Here is a 19,128-nt window from a genome sequence, read left to right as displayed (position 1 = left end):
CTGGGACTACACTGGTATACCTAACTGTTAAATATCGATCCAGAAAAAGCTTTAATGAATTTACATTAAGCCATACTTACAAATTCATTTGAAGAGAAAATCAATTATTATTGTTTACCTGATTTCATTGTTGATAGCGTCCAGCTGTTCCTGCAGCATGTAAGCCAGTGTCTGTGCGTCAGTGTGTCCGGTTGGAGACAGCATGTCGAACGCCAGTACGGATTCATTATCATCTGTCCCCTCGTTGTCACTCGACTCAAATGCATGCTGTACGTTGGCCAACACATGTGCCTGCTGTAGTTTCTCCCACTCCTGCTCATTCAGGGTGTTGACCTGTCACACACAACAGGATATTGTTATAGATAAATCACTCACATAGCTTATCTAACCAAATACTATATGTTTAAATCCCAAAGGTTAATTAATTTACCTAACATTATACAGTGATAGACTTCATTCACACAAGTCATTCAATTTAACATTACATAATTATAGACTTGACTTACATAGGGTAATCAACAGGAGTATCTACCTCATTTAACAGTATTACCTATATTTGATCTTTTATTTCCATCTATAGGAGGTCAAATGCTACAATTGTACAGTAAATAATGATAAAGTTATTACTGTGGTCAGAACTTTAACAATTATCATCAAATTTTTCTTTGTAAAAATATTAACAATATCTTTGCAGGTTTTACCGCATCCTGCATATTACTACAAACTCAAACATCTTTACCGTTATTTCTAGAATACTGAAATTTTGAAAACATCAACCAAACACGAAACCTCGATCATCAACAATATCAAAATAGGAAACATTGCATGCACTACCAGATAGATTTAGGTCGTAGTGGTGAGTGAAATCTTATCAATCAATTAAATCATTAAATTAAATTTACTCTTTAGTATTATCTGGTCATGTCATACAGACTCTCTTTTAACTGTCTGGGTACTTAAAATAAAGGAAATCACAGCAGACTCAACCAAATAGATCAAATTACAGTAATCAAGACATGCATATCAAAGGGCTTTAGTTTGGGGTACCATAAAGGAAATTTACCTACCAAATAGTGTAGAGAGTATAGTAAAGAAGTCTAACTATTTATAGAAACTTGTAATGCCCCCTCAAGTCAGATGGATAATTAAATGAAATTTGTAAAATAAATTTTAATAGATAGTACAACAGGAACTTCATTTTTTAATGTTAGAATTTATTTTTTGCTTGCCTACACAAAGTTTCACTATTTTATTCAACTTTGTTCATTTACCCCTGAAGACACATTTAGCTCTTCTAAATCAAAGTATGGCGAGTCCATTATGAAATTTTAGGGGCGATTGAGTTGAGCACACATTCGAGAATGCTTTATTCAATGCATCAAAGATTCACCTAGACAACAGAACCAAATTCAATATTTTACATGAAAGTGGTGAAAAACAAAACTAAGTATAAATATGAACGGTGACAATAACACAGTTATCTTAACTACATAGGTGTCACAACCACACATGCATGAGAAATCCTACTAAAACACATCAGAAGTACAACGACAGACTCTAATCTATACTGAAATCCTTCTACAACACGAGCACCACGACAGACACATCTATATTGATAGCGTGGGACACCTGTAGACTGACTTTGCCTGGATCCTCCAGCATGGCCTGTTCCCGTCCTCGGTTCATACGGCGCGACACCTCCATACTACTGTCCATTGGGCTTGCGTTGGATGACATGTTGTATCCAGTCCTGTAGTCAACGCTGAAATCATATAATCAATTGATAATGTTTGCATTGTCTGAAGCTGTAATTAAGCATAAACATGAAATCTCTTTGATATCATATTTAAAGTCATCTGTCAACTGACCATGACTGTTTCATTCTCTATCAAGTAAATCAAGTATGCTCTATCAAGTATGCTCTATCAAATTGCTCTATCAAGTATGCTCTATCAAGCTCTATCAAGTATGCTCTAACAAGTATGAGTATGCTCTATCAAGTATGCTCTATCAAGTCTGCTCTATCAAGTATGCTCTATCAAGTATGCTCTTTGATATGCTCTATCAAGTATGCTCTATCAAGTATGCTCTATCAAGTATGCTCTTTGATATGCTCTATCAAGTATGCTCTATCAAGTCTGCTCTATCAAAATAACAGATGAATCTTGCAAATGTGAACTACCATAATAGAACTTGGAGAAAACCTTGTTAATTTGAAGTGTTTTGTTGATTTGACCAAACTTAAGGTAGACATAACTTGAATACTTGGATTCCTCACTTTGTTCCTAGCCACTTTGAGGTAACAAATTTTTAAAGTAATTTTAATTTCATACCGTAGTGTTGATATCAAGTCAATGTAAGAAATAATATTTTAATCTCATTTATGATTTTCTGTAAAATATAACAAAAAGTTCAAAGCTTCTGAAGAATGTGACAATTAAGCATTTTAGTATTATTTTTTTATTTCCATTGCATTTGTTCATCTCTGTTATTGTTTGATATATGGACCTTATCTTTATAGTGTTAATGTATCAATGTTAATTTAGTGAAATACTAACCCAGCCAAATGTTCGATCTGTTGACGAAGTGTTTCTACTTCTCTCTTAGCCACAACCAGGTCTTCATTGGTCCTTTCCTGTAAATGTATAAGTACCAGTAAATATTTGTTACAAAGATAATGAAACTTCTAACACATTTACATATAATTTACAGCTGTAATTCTGAAGGAAGTGTGACTTCTATAGTGTATAAACAGCTGTATATATGAGAAGGTGGGGGACACTGTACCTTCGTATCCTGCTTTTCCACATTGCATGTTTTCAATTATACGTTTTGACTGGTTGGACCTGGTTGTCCGCATTTTAATTCATGTCAGTCCTAGTGATTTTATATTGTTTTCAGATGAGCCTTGACAAAGCCCTCATAGGCCTGTATCAAAATCTGCAGGTCCGGCAGGATTTATACTTGAAATAATTACTTTTACAAACAGTCCAACCAGTCAAACTGTATAACTGAAAAGGGCCCGAGAGTGGATGGAGGGGGGATAATTAAATTTTTCTTGCTTTGACTGATCGAAGGCCGTACAGATACGCTCTACCTGTCAGCTAGAGTAGATAGAGGGAAGATAATTTCTTACTATAATTTCCTTTTCTTACTGTGATTTGTCCAGAGCCTTACGGATACACTCTTAACTGTCAGCGAGAGTGGATGGAGGGAAGATAATTTACCTATTCTTACTGTGATTCGTCCAGAGCCTTACGGATACCCTCTAACTGTCAGCGAGAGTGGATAGAGGGAGGATAATTTACCTTTTCTTGTTGTGATTCGTCGAGAGCCTTACAAATACCCTCTAACTGTCAGTGAGAGTGGCTAGAGAAAAGATGATTTACCTTTTCTTGCTGTGCTTTGTCGTGAGCCTTTCAGATAGGCTCTACCTGCTAGAGAGAGTGGATGGAGGAAGAATGATTTACCTTTTCTTGCTGTGATTCATCAAGAGCCTTACAGATACCCTCTAACTGTCAGCGAGAGTGGATGGAGGAGGGATAATTTACTTTATCTTGCTGTGACTTGTCGAGAACCTTACAGATACACTCTAACTGTCACCAAGAGTTGATAGAGGGAAGATAATTTACCTTTTCTTGCTGTGATTCGTCGAGAGCCTTACAGATACGCTCTAACTCCTGTGTTAATTGATTCTTGTCCTCCAGCGCCTGCATTCTCTCCTTTAAGTGTAGCTGTAGTCTCTCGTTAGACTCACTAAGTAGTTTGTCCACTGTGGCTGATAGTCGACTATTGTGTTCCTCATTTAACTTCTCTCTCTGTCTACCCTGTTGGCCATTTTTTTTAATGAATAAAACTTAATCAATATATAAATAATTTATTCCTAGAAGGTATATTTTCCAGAACATGAACTTACTTTTTTTGTGTCGGAAACTCCTGCCTCAGAAACTTCTTACATTTCAACCATTTATTTTAAATTATTCCAAAATGTAATTATTTCTTTATTATTTTGTAAATTTCAGTACTGAAGTTTCTATCTATCTAAATGGTTGTGGGTTTGTATCTTCAAAAGTCGAATTTGTTCATGCTAATTTATGAAGCAACTGCCAACATGACTCAGCCCAGTTATTGTCACACTAACTTTAGTCAAGATTTAAAGAGTAAACATTGTAACATCATTATCATTTCAATGCTGAATTAAAACACAAGATAGTACAATGATCGAGACAAACCCTTTGTAGCTCGGTCTCTTTCTCTGATATGATGGATCTCATTTGTTGCAACATTTCCTCTGCCGATCCATGTCGTTCCTCAGCTTGCGACAGTGCCTCGAGACGTTGCTGAAGCTCGGCCTCCACTGTTGGCAGAGCTTCTACCTTCTTCATCGACTGCTGTAGTCGCTGTTCTGCTAGCTCATACTTCTCCTGTGCACTCCGCATCTTCTCTTCACTCTGTCAAAGCAAGGTCATGGTATTCTTTTTTTTTTTGGCTGAGAGCATCAATACTACAGAACTGTTATTTTAATAAACATTTGCATTACATTTTTTTTTTCAACACCATTATTTTTTCATGAAGTTGTACAGTAAAACATGTTTATGAGGAACATGCTTACAATGAATTCAGGATTGTAACATACTATTCACTCCCCTTTAAGGTGAATGTGGTAATCATACAGAAATGTGTGTGTAACAAAGTAATATCGCTGATCTCCAGAGGTTCATGATAGAACTGTTCTCTCAATTCTTACAAAATCTGTTTGAGAACAGGTTAGTGTTACTTTTGCAGCCTTCACTAACAACTATTGTTTCAATTAGATTACTTCAATGAAGTGATTGTCAATCCCCAAGACACTTATCCTATATCAATGTCATTTGTTAAGGCATTTCAACACTAGCACCTTAGCCCCTAAGGCTGATCCCGGTTGATTCATTTCCATGAGTATTTTTGTTACATACCGACTTGAGCTGAGACTCCTTGTTGGCAAGTTCTGACTCTAACTTGTCGTTGAGATCATGTAGTGATGTAGATTCTCGCTGAGCGTTGAGGTATCGTTTCTCTAATGTAGCTATCCTCTCTTCTTGGTCTTCTCTCTGGGCCAGAGACTGTCAAAATAATGGAATCAATATCAAGTCATCAAAGTCATTACCAAATAATCAAATATGAAACATATCTAGCTTATTATCGAAACAAAACAAGAGAGGATTGGACAGATATGAGTAATACTTTATACTAGGACACACTCACACATCCATTTCAAGGGGGAACAATAAAGTTAAATTTTTGGTCTTGATTTATTAATCGTGAAAAAAAATACAACAGTACAAATTTTTAACCTTCACTGCATCAGATAAAACAATACACATGCAGTAGTAATTTGGACAATGTTGTTGTACCTCTCTCAGATCTCGTTGGAGCTTCACCACTTGCTCCTGGCATTTGATCAGATCTTTTTGGTTACATGTGTAATTTTCCTCCAGCTCCGTCATTTTATTAGTCATTTCTAACATCTTAGTTCTGGCCGAGGTCAACTCTGAATTCTGTTTCTCTACAGTATCCTGGAGCTCAATCACCCGGTTGACATCGGAATCAGGGTCAATCGATCCATTGGATAATCGCTATAGAAACAGAATGAAATCGATCCATTGGATAATCGCTAAAGAAACAGAATGAAACATGGAATAGGGTCATTCGATCCATTGGATAATCTCTATAGAAACAGAATGAAATCGATTCCATTGGATAATTGCCTATATAGAAACAGAATGAAATCATTCCATTGGATAATCGCTGAAGAAACAGAAGGAAACACGGAATCAGGGTCAATTGATCCATTGGATAATCGCTATAGAAACAGAATGAAATCAATCCATTGGATAATCGCTATAGAAACAGAATGAAACACGGAATCAGGGTCAATCGATCCATTGGATAATCGCTATAGAAACAGAATGAAACAAGGAATCAGGGTCAATCGATCCATTGGATAATCGCTATAGAAACAGAATGAAACACGGAATCAGGGTCAATCGATCCATTGGATAATCGCTATAGAAACAGAATGAAACACGGAATCAGGGTCAATCGATCCATTGGATAATCGCTATAGAAACAGAATGACACACGGAATCAGGGTCAATCGATCCATTGGATAATTGCTATAGAAACAGAATGAAACACGGAACCAGGGTCAATCGATCCTTGGATAATCGCTATAGAAACAGAATGATACGTCTTTAGCAAAGCATTTTTTTTTTCTACTTTCGGTATGTTTTTCTATAACTTTATGATAATTTCAAATTGTACATTCCGCTTGATCACCAAAACCCAAGTCACAGTGATCCATTTACCTTTGGGTGGTGTAGATGGTCTGGTTTGTTAGACTCGGTCCCTTCCTGTTGTATGGCCTCCAACTTAGCTGGTTTGCCATCTTCGGTACTACCACTGGAATGCCGTGATTTACTCTGCTGCTCTCGTAATGTAAATAACTGCAAATGAACAGGATACAATGAATTAGTTTTGAGAATAAGTTGTACACATGCAGGCAATATTTCTTCATGTTAAATTCATTTGAATTTTTCTTTCAAAATTCACTTATTTGTCCCCGTACATGAGAATTTCACATGAAGAAATATTGCTTGTGTAACATTAAATTGATCATTTCATCTAACCAATTCACTACCGTAAACCACTTTTTTTTCATGAGATACCAATTTTGGTGTTATTTCATAATTGAGATCAAACACAAATTCAAATGTTTTGAGAGCACAGTTAACATTTTTATTTCAGCGGTACTTTTATCTTTGTGCTCTTAACAACATTTTTGAAGCGCTAATTTGATATTGCTAATTATATTTCCGCTATTGAATCGCCATATTGCGCTAATCTATATCTGCGGTAATAAATTATAATTCAATTTTTTTCATATAGACTATGCTAAAATAAGTATGATTAAATTAATTGTATTAAACGTATATATATGATCGCATGATTGTATGTAAGAATCTTTGATCATGAATTTATATATTCGCAAATATTTTTGAAATAACAAAGACACAAGAGATTGTATACGTAAAACAAAATGTTTACAGTAATCAAATACAAAGTAATAAACGATTTTTAAAGCTAAAAGGCACCGGTCTCCATTTGACTTCAGTGACTAGAAAATCATACATTAAAGCATCTTTGGGTTTTTTTTTTCCAAATAAATATTTGGGCCACTTTTTCACCAGGAAAAAACAACATAGAGCTTTAAGGAAATCAAAATTTCTTTAGCATCTTAAGATTAATGAGAACAATTAAAGAAGTTTTTTGCTTTTTAATCAATTATAGGTTTAATTTAAGTATGATGATATTAGATGTATCTCTGAATTACCAAGAACAAGTCCATGGATTGGTTTTAAGGAACATTGAACTAGAAAACAAGTCAGACCGGCAGGTAAAGAGACTTCCATCATCACTTTTAAAGAAATAGTTGTTAAAAAAATATTTTCAAATTTTATTTTTGAACTTAACCTTGAACTTAAGAGAAGTAAATAATGTTGAATGACAATAAAGGGAGTATATATCGAATTGATCTCCTTAGTAACGATGAACATAAAACCTACATCCACATACTTAAAGTTGGTTTTTATAGCCAGAGTAATTACTTGTACATCATTCTCTACACTTACCTCCTGATTAGCGCTAGCCAAATCTTCTTCTAATGTTGCTACTCTCTCTAGGGCTACTCTTAACCTTTCACGAACCTACAACGAACAAAAACAATCAATCTGACAGAGAAAAAAATTAATTACTCCTAAATGTCTAAAAACAAAGCAACACACATTGGTGGGAGACAAAAGAAATAAGACATCAATAGTTAGAAATAGAACAATGAGGATCGTTTAGTTAATTAGTGCAAACCAACCTTAATTTGATGAGATTTTCTTGCCAGTAACTATACAGGTTTGAGTTGGCATCATTTTCATACTGCCCATGTCTGTGTGAGGACATTAACACTTAGCACCTGTAGTTCCGAGCTCCAGATTGTGGTGTTTTAAGTGAAAGTTGGTTTGCATCATACAGCCGTAAGTCAGCATATAATAGACTGATAAGACTTGCAGAAATTTTTGAAAGTTTTTTTTTATGTCTTACTGCAAGATTAATTTAGAGGCTTTGATTTCATTTTCATGAAAAAGTATCTTCATTTATCATAAGGAAAGCCCCATGTACTGTGGTTATCTTAGCTAATCACCATTTCGGAGGTGTTAGATAGCAGAGAAGCTATAGAAACACCTTTAAATCTGGGAAGAACCATGCCAAATTTTCTTCACAATACAAAAATGCAAGTGTAATGCTTTCCAACAATTATCAGCTGTGAGATGAACTGACAGCAACAGACCCCCCTAGCATTGCCTTGTGAGTTTAAACAACCAACATTTTACCAACATCTTTGACATCAATCATACCCAAACTTCAAAGAGGTGGCAAACCGAGATTTTACTTCACAAATATAGATAATGCACACCAGCAAAAGTCGAAGAATGGATGATATAGGAATTCTGCTTAGAATGATGATAAAAATCCATTCTAAAATTTCCCACATCTTGATAGAATATTCAAAATTTGGAGGGGTGGTGAAGGTGACATTGAAATAAAGTATAATGGGCTCCTTTATGTTTCTTCAGAAACTCCATGACTTTTTGTTTTGTTTCTGTTTTTGATTCTTTGAAAATGAGAAACAATCTTGTCTATTGTCAGACTGTGCTACATAATAGTTATATTGTTTGATCCGTATCCACCACATAGAACAAAAGAACCTGTTTCCAAAAGATCCTGGTAATGCACTAGTAAACACAATCACTAGGTTTTACAACCATAGCACTTCTGGCATTGAGTTTGTAGAGGAAGGGATATGTAACACTCACCTTTTCAGTGGGTTTGTAGAGGAGGGGGTATGTAACACTCACCTTTTCTGTGGGTTTGTAGAGGAGGAAGAGGAATGTAACACTCACCTTTTCTGTGGGTTTGTAGCTAGAGGAAGAGGAATGTAACACTCACCTTGTCAGTGGGTTTGTAGAGGAAGAGGAATGTAACACTCACCTTGTCAGTGGGTTTGTGGAGGAAGAGGAATGTAAACACTCACCTTGTCAGTGGGTTTGTAGAGGAAGAGGAATGTAACACTCACCTTGTCAGTGGGTTTGTAGAGGAAGAGGAATGTAACACTCACCTTGTCAGTGGGTTTGTAGAGGAAGAGGAATGTAACACTCACCTTGTCAGTGGGTTTGTGGAGGAAGGTGTATGTAACACTCACCTTTTCAGTGGGTTTGTAGAGGAAGGGGTATGTAACACTCACCTTTTCAGTGGGTTTGTAGAGGAAGAGGAATGTAACACTCACCTTGTCAGTGGGTTTGTGGAGGAAGGTGTATGTAACACTCACCTTTTCAGTGGGTTTGTAGAGGAAGGGGTATGTAACACTCACCTTGTCAGTGGTTTGTAGAGAAGGAACGGTGGTATGTGAGAAGGGTATGTAACACTCACCTTTTCAGTGGGTTTGTAGAGGAAGGGGTATGTAACACTCACCTTTTCAGTGGGTTTGTAGAGGAAGGGATATGTAACACTCACCTTTTTAGTGGGTTTGTAGAGGAAGGGGTATGTAACACTCACCTTTTCAGTGGGTTTGTAGAGGAAGGGGTATGTAACACTCACCTTTTCAGTGGGTTTGTAGAGGAAGAGGTATGTAACACTCACCTTTTCAGTGGGTTTGTAGAGGAAGGGATATGTAACACTCACCTTTTCAGTGGGTTTGTAGAGGAAGGGATATGTAACACTCCCCTTTTCAGTGGGTTTGTAGGTAGAGGAAGGGATATGTAACACTCACCTTTTCATCTAAGGCTTTATGGTGTTCAAATAAGGATTTGAGTGCTTTGAGCACCTCCACCTCACTGGACACTCCCGCTGGAGATGAAGCCTGTCGCTTGACCACGGTCATTCTAAGAGATCGTTCGTGTCTAGATACTAGACATTCTAGGTGTTCCAGTAGTAACTGTAATGGATTGAAATAAAACATACATAACAAGTGATGTAATTCCTGCAGTCGCCTTAAAGCAGTGAAAATTTGGACAGGGGGTTTCATGATGAATTACTGTGAGCTGCAGTTTCAAACAAGAATAGAGAACTTTTCTTTTGTTTATTATCATCAATTTACTCAACATATTGAAAATATACTTATTTTAGCAGTGGTTTTATTTCAGTGCTTTTCTTTGAAGCACAAATTTATGTACAGCGCTAAATTTTGTAACTATTGAAATACTAAATAGCGTTTAAATTTGACTGAGCTATAAAGAAGTGTTCCATATATTCTATGAAATACAATGTACATAGATTACATTTTATTACCAGTACATGTACACGGAATGAATACTGCCTGTAAGTACGTAATCATCTATCAAGTATGGGAGGCTTTGTTACATTGATTTCCATAATTTAAGCATTTAGGTGAATCTGTTTGTATGGCATGTCCTAGACCTTTTGTCTATAGGTTCTATACTCTGGAAAACTATATCTTCTTTTTAATTTCTGTCTTAACAGATATATATTACACTTATCTAAAACTCCCCATTACAAAGTATCTCTACTTGATGTAAAACGTGTTTTTGGTGTCACAATACATAGCATGTTCTCTGATATCTGCTAATTTTTTTCCCTGGTTGTACTTTACATGTTAAGGATGTAGCGGGTCTCTATACAGTGTCTGTAGGTACAGGGTGTGTATGTATAGCAGTAGTGTTGTTCTGTCCCCAGTAACACCCAACACTCTGTGTAGTAAACACTAGGTTTGATAAGTGTTTCCTATCTATTTTGATAAGAGTCCAAACATATGGCTCAATACACAGACATATGTTGTGAGGGATAGAAGCATGATGGAAACCAAAATGATGAAACTTTAATTTTTTTTAAGCATCTTTATGTACGTGTACAATACATATTCCAATGAATATCTGAACTCAAGATAGTAATTTAAAGTTTTTAACCATTTGTAATTTCCTTTGAAATCATTAATTATAATCAGTTCTGGAATTTCAGATAAAACGTAAATATCTTGTATAGAATTCATCAAAATAATTGTTAGTGATCTGTATAATTTGGGGCAATATCTATCTATTTCAGCTTCTCAGCAGGCCCAAAACATAATTCCATGTTTTGGAATGTAAAGAAATCTTATCTTGTTCACTATATTTTATAAACAGAATTACATGAATATGAATTCCACCCAGTTCATAGCCCATGACCCAGATCTGTATAGCTGAGGATATTATAAATATGATTGGAACTATTAGGGAGACCGTTTACTTCCTCTACTCTCTCCTCTATCTCATTATAATGCTGGATATAGATAGTGGAATTTGTAAATGCATCCCTATCAATCCCAGCAATATGTGTAGATATTTGTTAGCTGAATACAGGCAAGAGTTACAACTTAAATAAACTTTGATAAAATACATTGTACTGTTATATAATTATAGTTACAAATAAATATCAAATGCAATCTCACCTTCTGAAAATCTTTTCAATACATAATGTATATTTATACTAGATTGTTGCTTCCCACCCACCCCCTTCAACCCTCATTTAATTTTTCCCCCATTTTTACCAATCAAGCTACCACTACATTCATTCATGGTATCCTTATATTATCCCAATTAACTTTTGACTTTTGAGATCTGACCAAACTTGACTTTTGAGATCTGACAAAGCTTGCAATTGACTTTTGAGATCTGACCAAGTTTGACTTGAGAACTGACTAACTTTGATTTTTGAGATCTGAACAAGCTTTACTTCTGAGATTTGACCAAATGCAAGCGTGACTTTTGAGATCTGACTTAGCTTGACTTTTGAGATCTGACAAAGTTTGACTTTTGAGATCTGACCCCGCTTGACTTGAGATCTGACCAACTTTGACTTTTGAGATCTGACCAAGCTATACTTTTAAGGTTTTAAGTAATATGTACATCTGTATACACGATAACAGGTGGATGGCCAGTCATGATCAGCTGTCAGTACAAACATACCCAACTCCATCTAATACCTGGAGTTAACAGGAAGTTGGAGGGATACAGCCTGCTGTTTCTCCAATTACAGCCCTCACAACAGATTTAATGGTCATTCACATCTACTGGGTATGAAGTACTACCAAGTTTAAAATAGATCTACTATAGTCATTCATATCTAATGGGTAGTAAAACCAACCCTAAAGCAGCTAGCTATATAGAGGTTACACAATGAGTGGTTGTTGAATATTGAATTTATTCCACACGAGTAAGTTATTTTTTAAAAGTTACAAAAGACACGAGCTTTAGCAATTTTTTTGTAAATTCAATATTCAACAACAACAGGAGTAGTGTGACCTGTTTCTACCACAATAATATTTGGTTTTAGCCGATAGAAATACAGCAGGATACCATAACGTGTATTTACCGAAATATGCAAATAAGGTGTAGTAATATTTTCATCAGCAAAAAGACTCTAATTAATATTCAAAAGTCATAGTTTGATAAAGAATCCGTCGATATCAAATTCTTTTAATTGGGAACATCTTTAGGGTCAAATAACACTCATTTAACATCTTATTGAGTTCAAATCTTCAAAATTGCTTCCAAAAAATAAATCTCAATGTCGGACTACATGTATACATGTAAAAAGCATTCGCACGACACGGCATCGTCTATATCCCGCCCTATAATCATCAAGCCATTTTCGCCAAGATCAAGTTCGTTTCATACACGTTAAAACTACGAAACTCATCAGTAAAATTCTTGTCTGGCAAGATGTATTATTAGTACTAAAGGTCAATTTTACATGTATGAAAACGTCACGTATTTTGACACAATGACCACGGCGCATACGACAGCAGTTTTGGACGTCAAGCGGCCATCACAACATAGAATGACGTCATTTGATTATTGATGACGTTGACAATGATGACGTGACACTGGGAAAGAAGTAGTTTGGTCAAAATTCACCGTGTCAGCCAATCAGAATGCGTACAGAGTTTATACCACGTGTGGTATAAACAAATTGTTAATCAACAGCTGCAGTGTTTATTCATTATCCTGAGAGTTGAATAACACCGCCTATTGTGGTAGAAATATATTTATACATATGTATTAACATATCTATAATGGTACAGTAACTCGTAGTACTATCTATCTGTGCCCTATTGTCTAGGTACTATATATATACAGCACTACTATATATATGGCCATTGACATTGTCACAATTATACTATACTAGCTGAGACCCACTAAACAGAATCTACTGGTCCAACTCTATTATAAAGCTCAAAATGAGTCAATTTGAATATCATGTGGCACTAAAATATGATCAAACACTATGGCTGCCAGGCCCAGAAGTCTTAAAATGTACATGTTTAAACTATTTTCTAATTATTGGTCTGTTATTTAGTTACTTTCTACCGTGTGAACCTCTTTAAGCTTTGACATCAATATCAGGTACACAAACTTTCAAAAAGAAAATTTTACTGGCAAATTGACACATTTTACTTTCAGAGTTTAATTTGATAAAATGTAAACATTTCAAAAGTCAATCAATATAGCAATAAATCAAGCTATATGATATAGCGTGTGTTTTGATGTGATCAGAGAACTGACTACTGACAGCTGTGATACATAAGTTCAATTTAAGGCAGGCAAAATGTCTGGATTTGATTTGATATCCATTATTTTCAGAGAAAAATATTTCAGTCGCCATGGAGGCTCCACAACAATCAAAATAGATGGAACTTTGAGTCCTAGCCGGTCATTGATTTTGTTCACTGACTTTCTGAGTTTTATACTATCATTCCTGAGAAACATGGATTTTGATTGGCATATTGGGGATTGGTGTCTACCTTTGTTACGATTGCCATGATTGGCTTACTCCACAAATACTGCTTTTGATTGGGTGACTTATAAATATCTGTGGTACATACCCTGGTATTATTGCGTTCAGCTTTTAATTCAGAAACCTCCTCTTCTCTCTCTAGTAATTGGTCTCGCATAGCATTCACCTCCTTTGCCAGTGATGCATACTCTTGCTGCAAACGAAACATAAACTGTGTAAATAGATATCATATTTTATATGAATATCACAATGATACATGCATATTATGGAAAAGTGCCCACAACTTTAATGTATTTATAGGCATTTGCAATTTTAAGAATAGTACTAGTATTATTTCAGACAAAAGTAATAAATAGAGGTTCCCCTACAAGTGACTTGTTTAATTTGTTTATCATGTATCAAACAAAATTTATATTTACCAGTCTGTCCACCTTATTGGCTGTTTTAGTCATTCTAATTTTACACAATCATATCAAAATATGGTAAATGATTTAAAAAGTTCCCGTGATAAATAATTTACTTTGTTCAAATAATCCTGAACATCCATAATTAACTGGCCCAGTCCTTGAATTAAGAAGATGTTAAAATTGTGTCTCCAGGTGTAAATTGGTTACGAAGGTAATTGGTATTTGTATAGGTTTTCAGGGCCAGGTTTTTGATTTTCCTAAAAGAAAAGAAGTAGCTAGCTCCAGTAGATCCAACCTTTGTAGGAGATCACACAATGCCAGCTTACATACAGTAATAACTTCATGTGAAACTGTGATTTAAATATCTTTGTTTCCATTTAAATTATTTATTCCTTTTTGGTAAGATTTTTATTTACTTTCTTTTTTTTAAATTGAGTTTTCAAAATAAAGAAAAAGTTTTTGATTTCTTATAACGTTATCCCTGGAGTCCTCATGAAAATTGTATCAGTTCAATGGATTATAGATCTATGTCGCTCCACCCCCTACATAACCGGTACCTAGGCCTAGGTGATTATAATTTGGTATTATAATATTTTAACTACTATTGGTAGGTTGGTATAAGTCCGAGCATGCTGGTGCACATAATGCTATCAAGTAAATGTAATGTCATGAGTATACATATATAACTGTTACAATAATTTTTACATTATGCTTAGTGTTACATTGAATTTTCTTAATGTGCATTCTTATTTATCAATTTTTGTAAGATAATTTGATGAGTCGATACACGTCTTAACACAAGACAAAGCAACATATCCGGGCTCCTGGTATGTCTCAATATACAAGCATCAACATCAAAGACTTGTATATAGTGTTTTACATTAACTTGCATTGTAATATAATGTGTGTTAGCTCACTGAAAGGTTAATTAAAATGTTAATTGTTAATATATTCACTCTGTACTTAAGGTTATAAAATATGATAACAACAAAATTAATATAGTAATTTGTAAATATACTTAATGTATATGATGATATATTTAAAAATATTTAATGTTGTACAAACTCATTCTAATGGTTGAATAGAGCTTTGATTGATAGGAGATGTAATAAATTACAATTTATAAATTCTATATACACAATATGTATGTGATATTAGTGACCAAATAAGGTGACTGTACTCGATTTAAAGTTTAGAACAAAAAAAAATCCAATGAAAGTTTTATATCTAAGGACCGTTTTATTTAGAGTACACTTCAGATTTTTGTGTTATATCTCCAATAACATAAATTTTTTTTATTCAAGTTAATCCTTATAAGTTTCAATTTACTTAAAGATAAAATCTCATCAATAAATCAACCAACATTAATTATTGGACTTTTTTGTCTAATGAAATCATTTACGCGCTGTCATCTCAGCAGCCAATCATAAGCAATGTCACATCAACCGCGACGCCGATTTTTTCCCTTTATGGTGCTGATAAAGGTAAATTTTTAAGCCAATGAAAATGCTCGGTAACAAGAAAAATTGTAATTATTATGATGACTTATATTGTTACTCAAAATTCCTAAATATCATTATATGTATTATTTTGAACATTAAGTATAACATATTCATGGTCGAAACAAAGTTGATCTAAAGAAATACCTATGGAATATAACAGTTGAAATAATTCATTATATAACTGTCAAATCAAAAATTCCAGACTGCGTTACTGATGCAGAGAGCTATATCTTACATATAAATTTGATTACAAGTACAATTCCTGTAATTATCAGTCATAAAAGCAAAGCTGTCAATGCAAGGATGGTTATACAATATGTGGAAAATAACCAGGTAGGTAGTTTCTATATAGCAAGCTGATAAAATTAGTTCTCCTCCCAGGTACGTCTGCTGAAAAGCTGTAGCAGAGTGCAGTGAATATTGTTAAAAGTGGACTTGAGTAAGGCTTGTTGTCTATAAATCTTAATAAAGATCACAGCTAGTATTGAACAATAAAGGCAAAGGTAAGTGTCTTTAAAAAATATTTTCTAATAACAGGGGATTAACAACTTGGTTTTTGACACTGGTCACTCTTTCAGTCAGAAGTGGGCCATGAGCATGATAATATGACCAAGAATAATATTCCAACATATGCATGTGGCAGATACAATTATATACCTTGTATCCGCACAAGATATTGTCCTAGTGAGGCCTCGCGATCGTACAACAAGTGTGGACCAGGAAATGATGTTTTTCAGTGATTATGAGGACTATATGAGCTGTTAATAGAAGCAGGTGCTTGTCAAGGTATGTTAGAGAGAAATAACAAACAATTCTGATTAATAAAGGAATTGATGTGGTTAGGAGCGACAGGTGTATGTCAATGTATCATAAAGTTTTGTTCTGATTACATTAGAAAACTGATGTACCTGTGTATAACCCTTTGAGGGCGAGATAATAGGAGCGAGGAGGCGTTACTCTGTATCAAGGGGGATATAGTTTGTCTGTTACATTAAAGACCTTAAGTAATAGAATCGGCGGGCATCGTGTCCGTGTATCACCAATATTTACCTGGTTACACAGGGGATATAGTTTGTCTGGTTACATAAAGACCTTAAGTTATAGAAACGGCGGGCATGTGTCCGTGTGTCACCAGTATTACCTGGTTACCACCAGGGATATAGTTTGTTGTCAGATTACATAAAGACCCTATGGTATAGAATCGGCGGGCATGTGTCCGTGTAATCACCAGTATTACCTGGTTAACAGCGCCGTCGGCAGCAGTAGTGGCAAGCTGGGGACTAGAGGAAGAATAGGTGTACAAGATGGTATGTAGACATTCCTGCCGGGGCCTGTTAGAGACAAAGGTACACAGTCAGCACCCTACAACCCCTACACATACTACACTCCATTTACACCTCTGTTGTTTTTATCTCTCAATTTGTATACTTATTTAGTTTTTGATATTCAGAATGTTATCAACATAAAACAAGACCAGATTTTTTTTCATGGAATATGATCAATTTTGTACATATTTGGATTTCAGCCATTTGTAAAATATTTTTTAATGCCTTAAGACTATGACATTATTGCAACAAAAACATGAACATCTGATACCAACATTTCCACTTAGGCCATGCTATCATATCAAACATGAAAGCTATCAAGAATAACTTGATAAATTTTATAATTTAGTTTAGAACAAATTGGAATGAAATAGAGTGCAATATGATTGAAACTTTAACTCTAAGCCCTTATCTGCTTACTTTATACTAGCATCAATAAATGTCTGCATGAATTCTGAGATTTTATGTTAAACGTTAATCACCACTGATAAAGCCTTTTTTTTTTTTACTTTGCAATAGAAATTTCTTAGAATTACTTAATTAACTAGACAATAACATACATCACATGTAAACATAGTATTTATGAAAATTATTATTATAAATCTTAGGATTTAAATTGATAAAATATCAATCAAACCATTCATTAAATCAGGTAAAACTTACTATAACATGACAAAAACTATCATAGGATTTAATAAAATCAAAAATTGAAGGATGCAAAAAAAAAGTCAGCCAAGTGTTCACGAACACAACATTTACTGCCACTACATGTACAGTTGAAGAGGGTAAAATAACACTGAGGCTACTAACTAGACTCTGTGTCAGACAATTAATTAATTGATTGTTTCATGTCTGATGGTTTAGTGGTACGGGTGAAATTAGTTAAAATGAATTTAAATCTGAATGATTTATCTATTATGTTGACATATTAAAAACCAAACCATTGTTATTGCGTTTCCCGCTAGCCATCAAAATTAAAGTTTAAGTGCTGGTAAGTAATAAACAAAGATCCAACTAGCAAACACATGCACAACTTACTTCAGTTTAATAAACCTAAGATTTCTTTTTCTATATCAAAATTTTGTTCATCACTTTTTTTTTTTTTTTTTTTTTGGTTTGAAAAAAAAATTATGGCTGCTAGGTTATTCCAGAATTTTTGCATGTTTGTAATAAATATTTTGTAACAATCAAAGTCTACTTTTCAACTTTAACACTCAGAACCATTCTTTATAAACGTTTACGTATATATTACACTCATGAATAATTTTTTTTTCTTCTGATTCATTTACATTTTCATCCAAGTCTACCTTTGACTTTGACCTAACTCGTTTACTATGTTATCAAGAGTCTACCGTTACAATACTTATCCCTTTTCCTTCTAATTCTTCAAGTTTCTTTGTACCTTTCTATTTTGAAAATTTTATCTGAAGTTTTACTCGTGCCTTTTTAATTCAAAATTCCCATTTCTTCTAAAATGTGATTTTCTATTTATAAAGCTGTTAGAATTTTTAGGTGTACTAAACTACAAGAGGGGGTACTAATAAATGACTACGATACCAGACAACATCTAACACAGACCATATACTCAAAGTCAGTTTTGTGTATAGGAAAGAAATCTTGCAATAGAACATAGATACCAGGAGTAGTTTCTTTTTGTGGTATGGAGAATTTAAATTATTCATTGGGAAAAAAAAATAATTTGTGGTTTTCCAATGGAATTATCACTTACAATAAATTTTGTTGTTTTTTATGTTCATGGTTCAAACAATTCAATAGCAATGACAAAAACTATGAATTTTTTTTCTAAACAACAAATATTTCATTCTATGATACAGTCAGGGAAACACATGAAACAATTCAGATGCAAGTTTTTTTTAGCCAAACATATATCAAGTAACTGTTTTGTTTAGACCGTCACTTTGCACTTGACTAAGTAAAAACTTTGGCCAATATTTTACTTCCTTTTGTTTCATGAATCTTAACGTTAGTTCTACTGAACAATTTCTACAAATT

At 34.3% G+C, this 19,128-nt stretch overlaps 1 protein-coding gene across 8 annotated transcripts in view; it reads right to left on the bottom strand.

The window, feature by feature from the left end:
- The window catches only part of LOC138329270 (liprin-alpha-1-like), a 45,674-nt gene extending 31,603 nt beyond the window's left edge, over positions 1 to 14,071 (bottom strand). For 7 of the 8 annotated variants that reach the window (XM_069276129.1, XM_069276130.1, XM_069276132.1 and 4 more), the window contains exons 1-11: positions 13,970 to 14,071; positions 9,860 to 10,024; positions 7,671 to 7,745; positions 6,348 to 6,485; positions 5,394 to 5,615; positions 4,956 to 5,102; positions 4,233 to 4,451; positions 3,633 to 3,827; positions 2,559 to 2,635; positions 1,630 to 1,762; positions 119 to 333 (exon numbers count right to left, since the gene is read on the bottom strand). In XM_069276129.1, the coding sequence (XP_069132230.1) occupies positions 119 to 333; positions 1,630 to 1,762; positions 2,559 to 2,635; positions 3,633 to 3,827; positions 4,233 to 4,451; positions 4,956 to 5,102; positions 5,394 to 5,615; positions 6,348 to 6,485; positions 7,671 to 7,745; positions 9,860 to 10,024; positions 13,970 to 14,038 (1,655 nt within the window). In that variant the 5' untranslated portion in view covers positions 14,039 to 14,071. The remainder of the gene's footprint in view (positions 1 to 118; positions 334 to 1,629; positions 1,763 to 2,558; positions 2,636 to 3,632; positions 3,828 to 4,232; positions 4,452 to 4,955; positions 5,103 to 5,393; positions 5,616 to 6,347; positions 6,486 to 7,670; positions 7,746 to 9,859; positions 10,025 to 13,969) is intronic. The other variant, XM_069276131.1, reaches the window with a different exon arrangement.
- Between the last annotated feature and the right edge of the window lie 5,057 nt (positions 14,072 to 19,128).

This window comes from Argopecten irradians, chromosome 8 (genome assembly GCF_041381155.1).
Source record: "Argopecten irradians isolate NY chromosome 8, Ai_NY, whole genome shotgun sequence".
NCBI classification, from domain to species: Eukaryota; Metazoa; Mollusca; class Bivalvia; order Pectinida; family Pectinidae; genus Argopecten; species Argopecten irradians.
The sequence above is the reverse complement of the archived record's forward strand: the minus strand, read 5'-3'. Positions and strand labels throughout refer to the sequence as shown.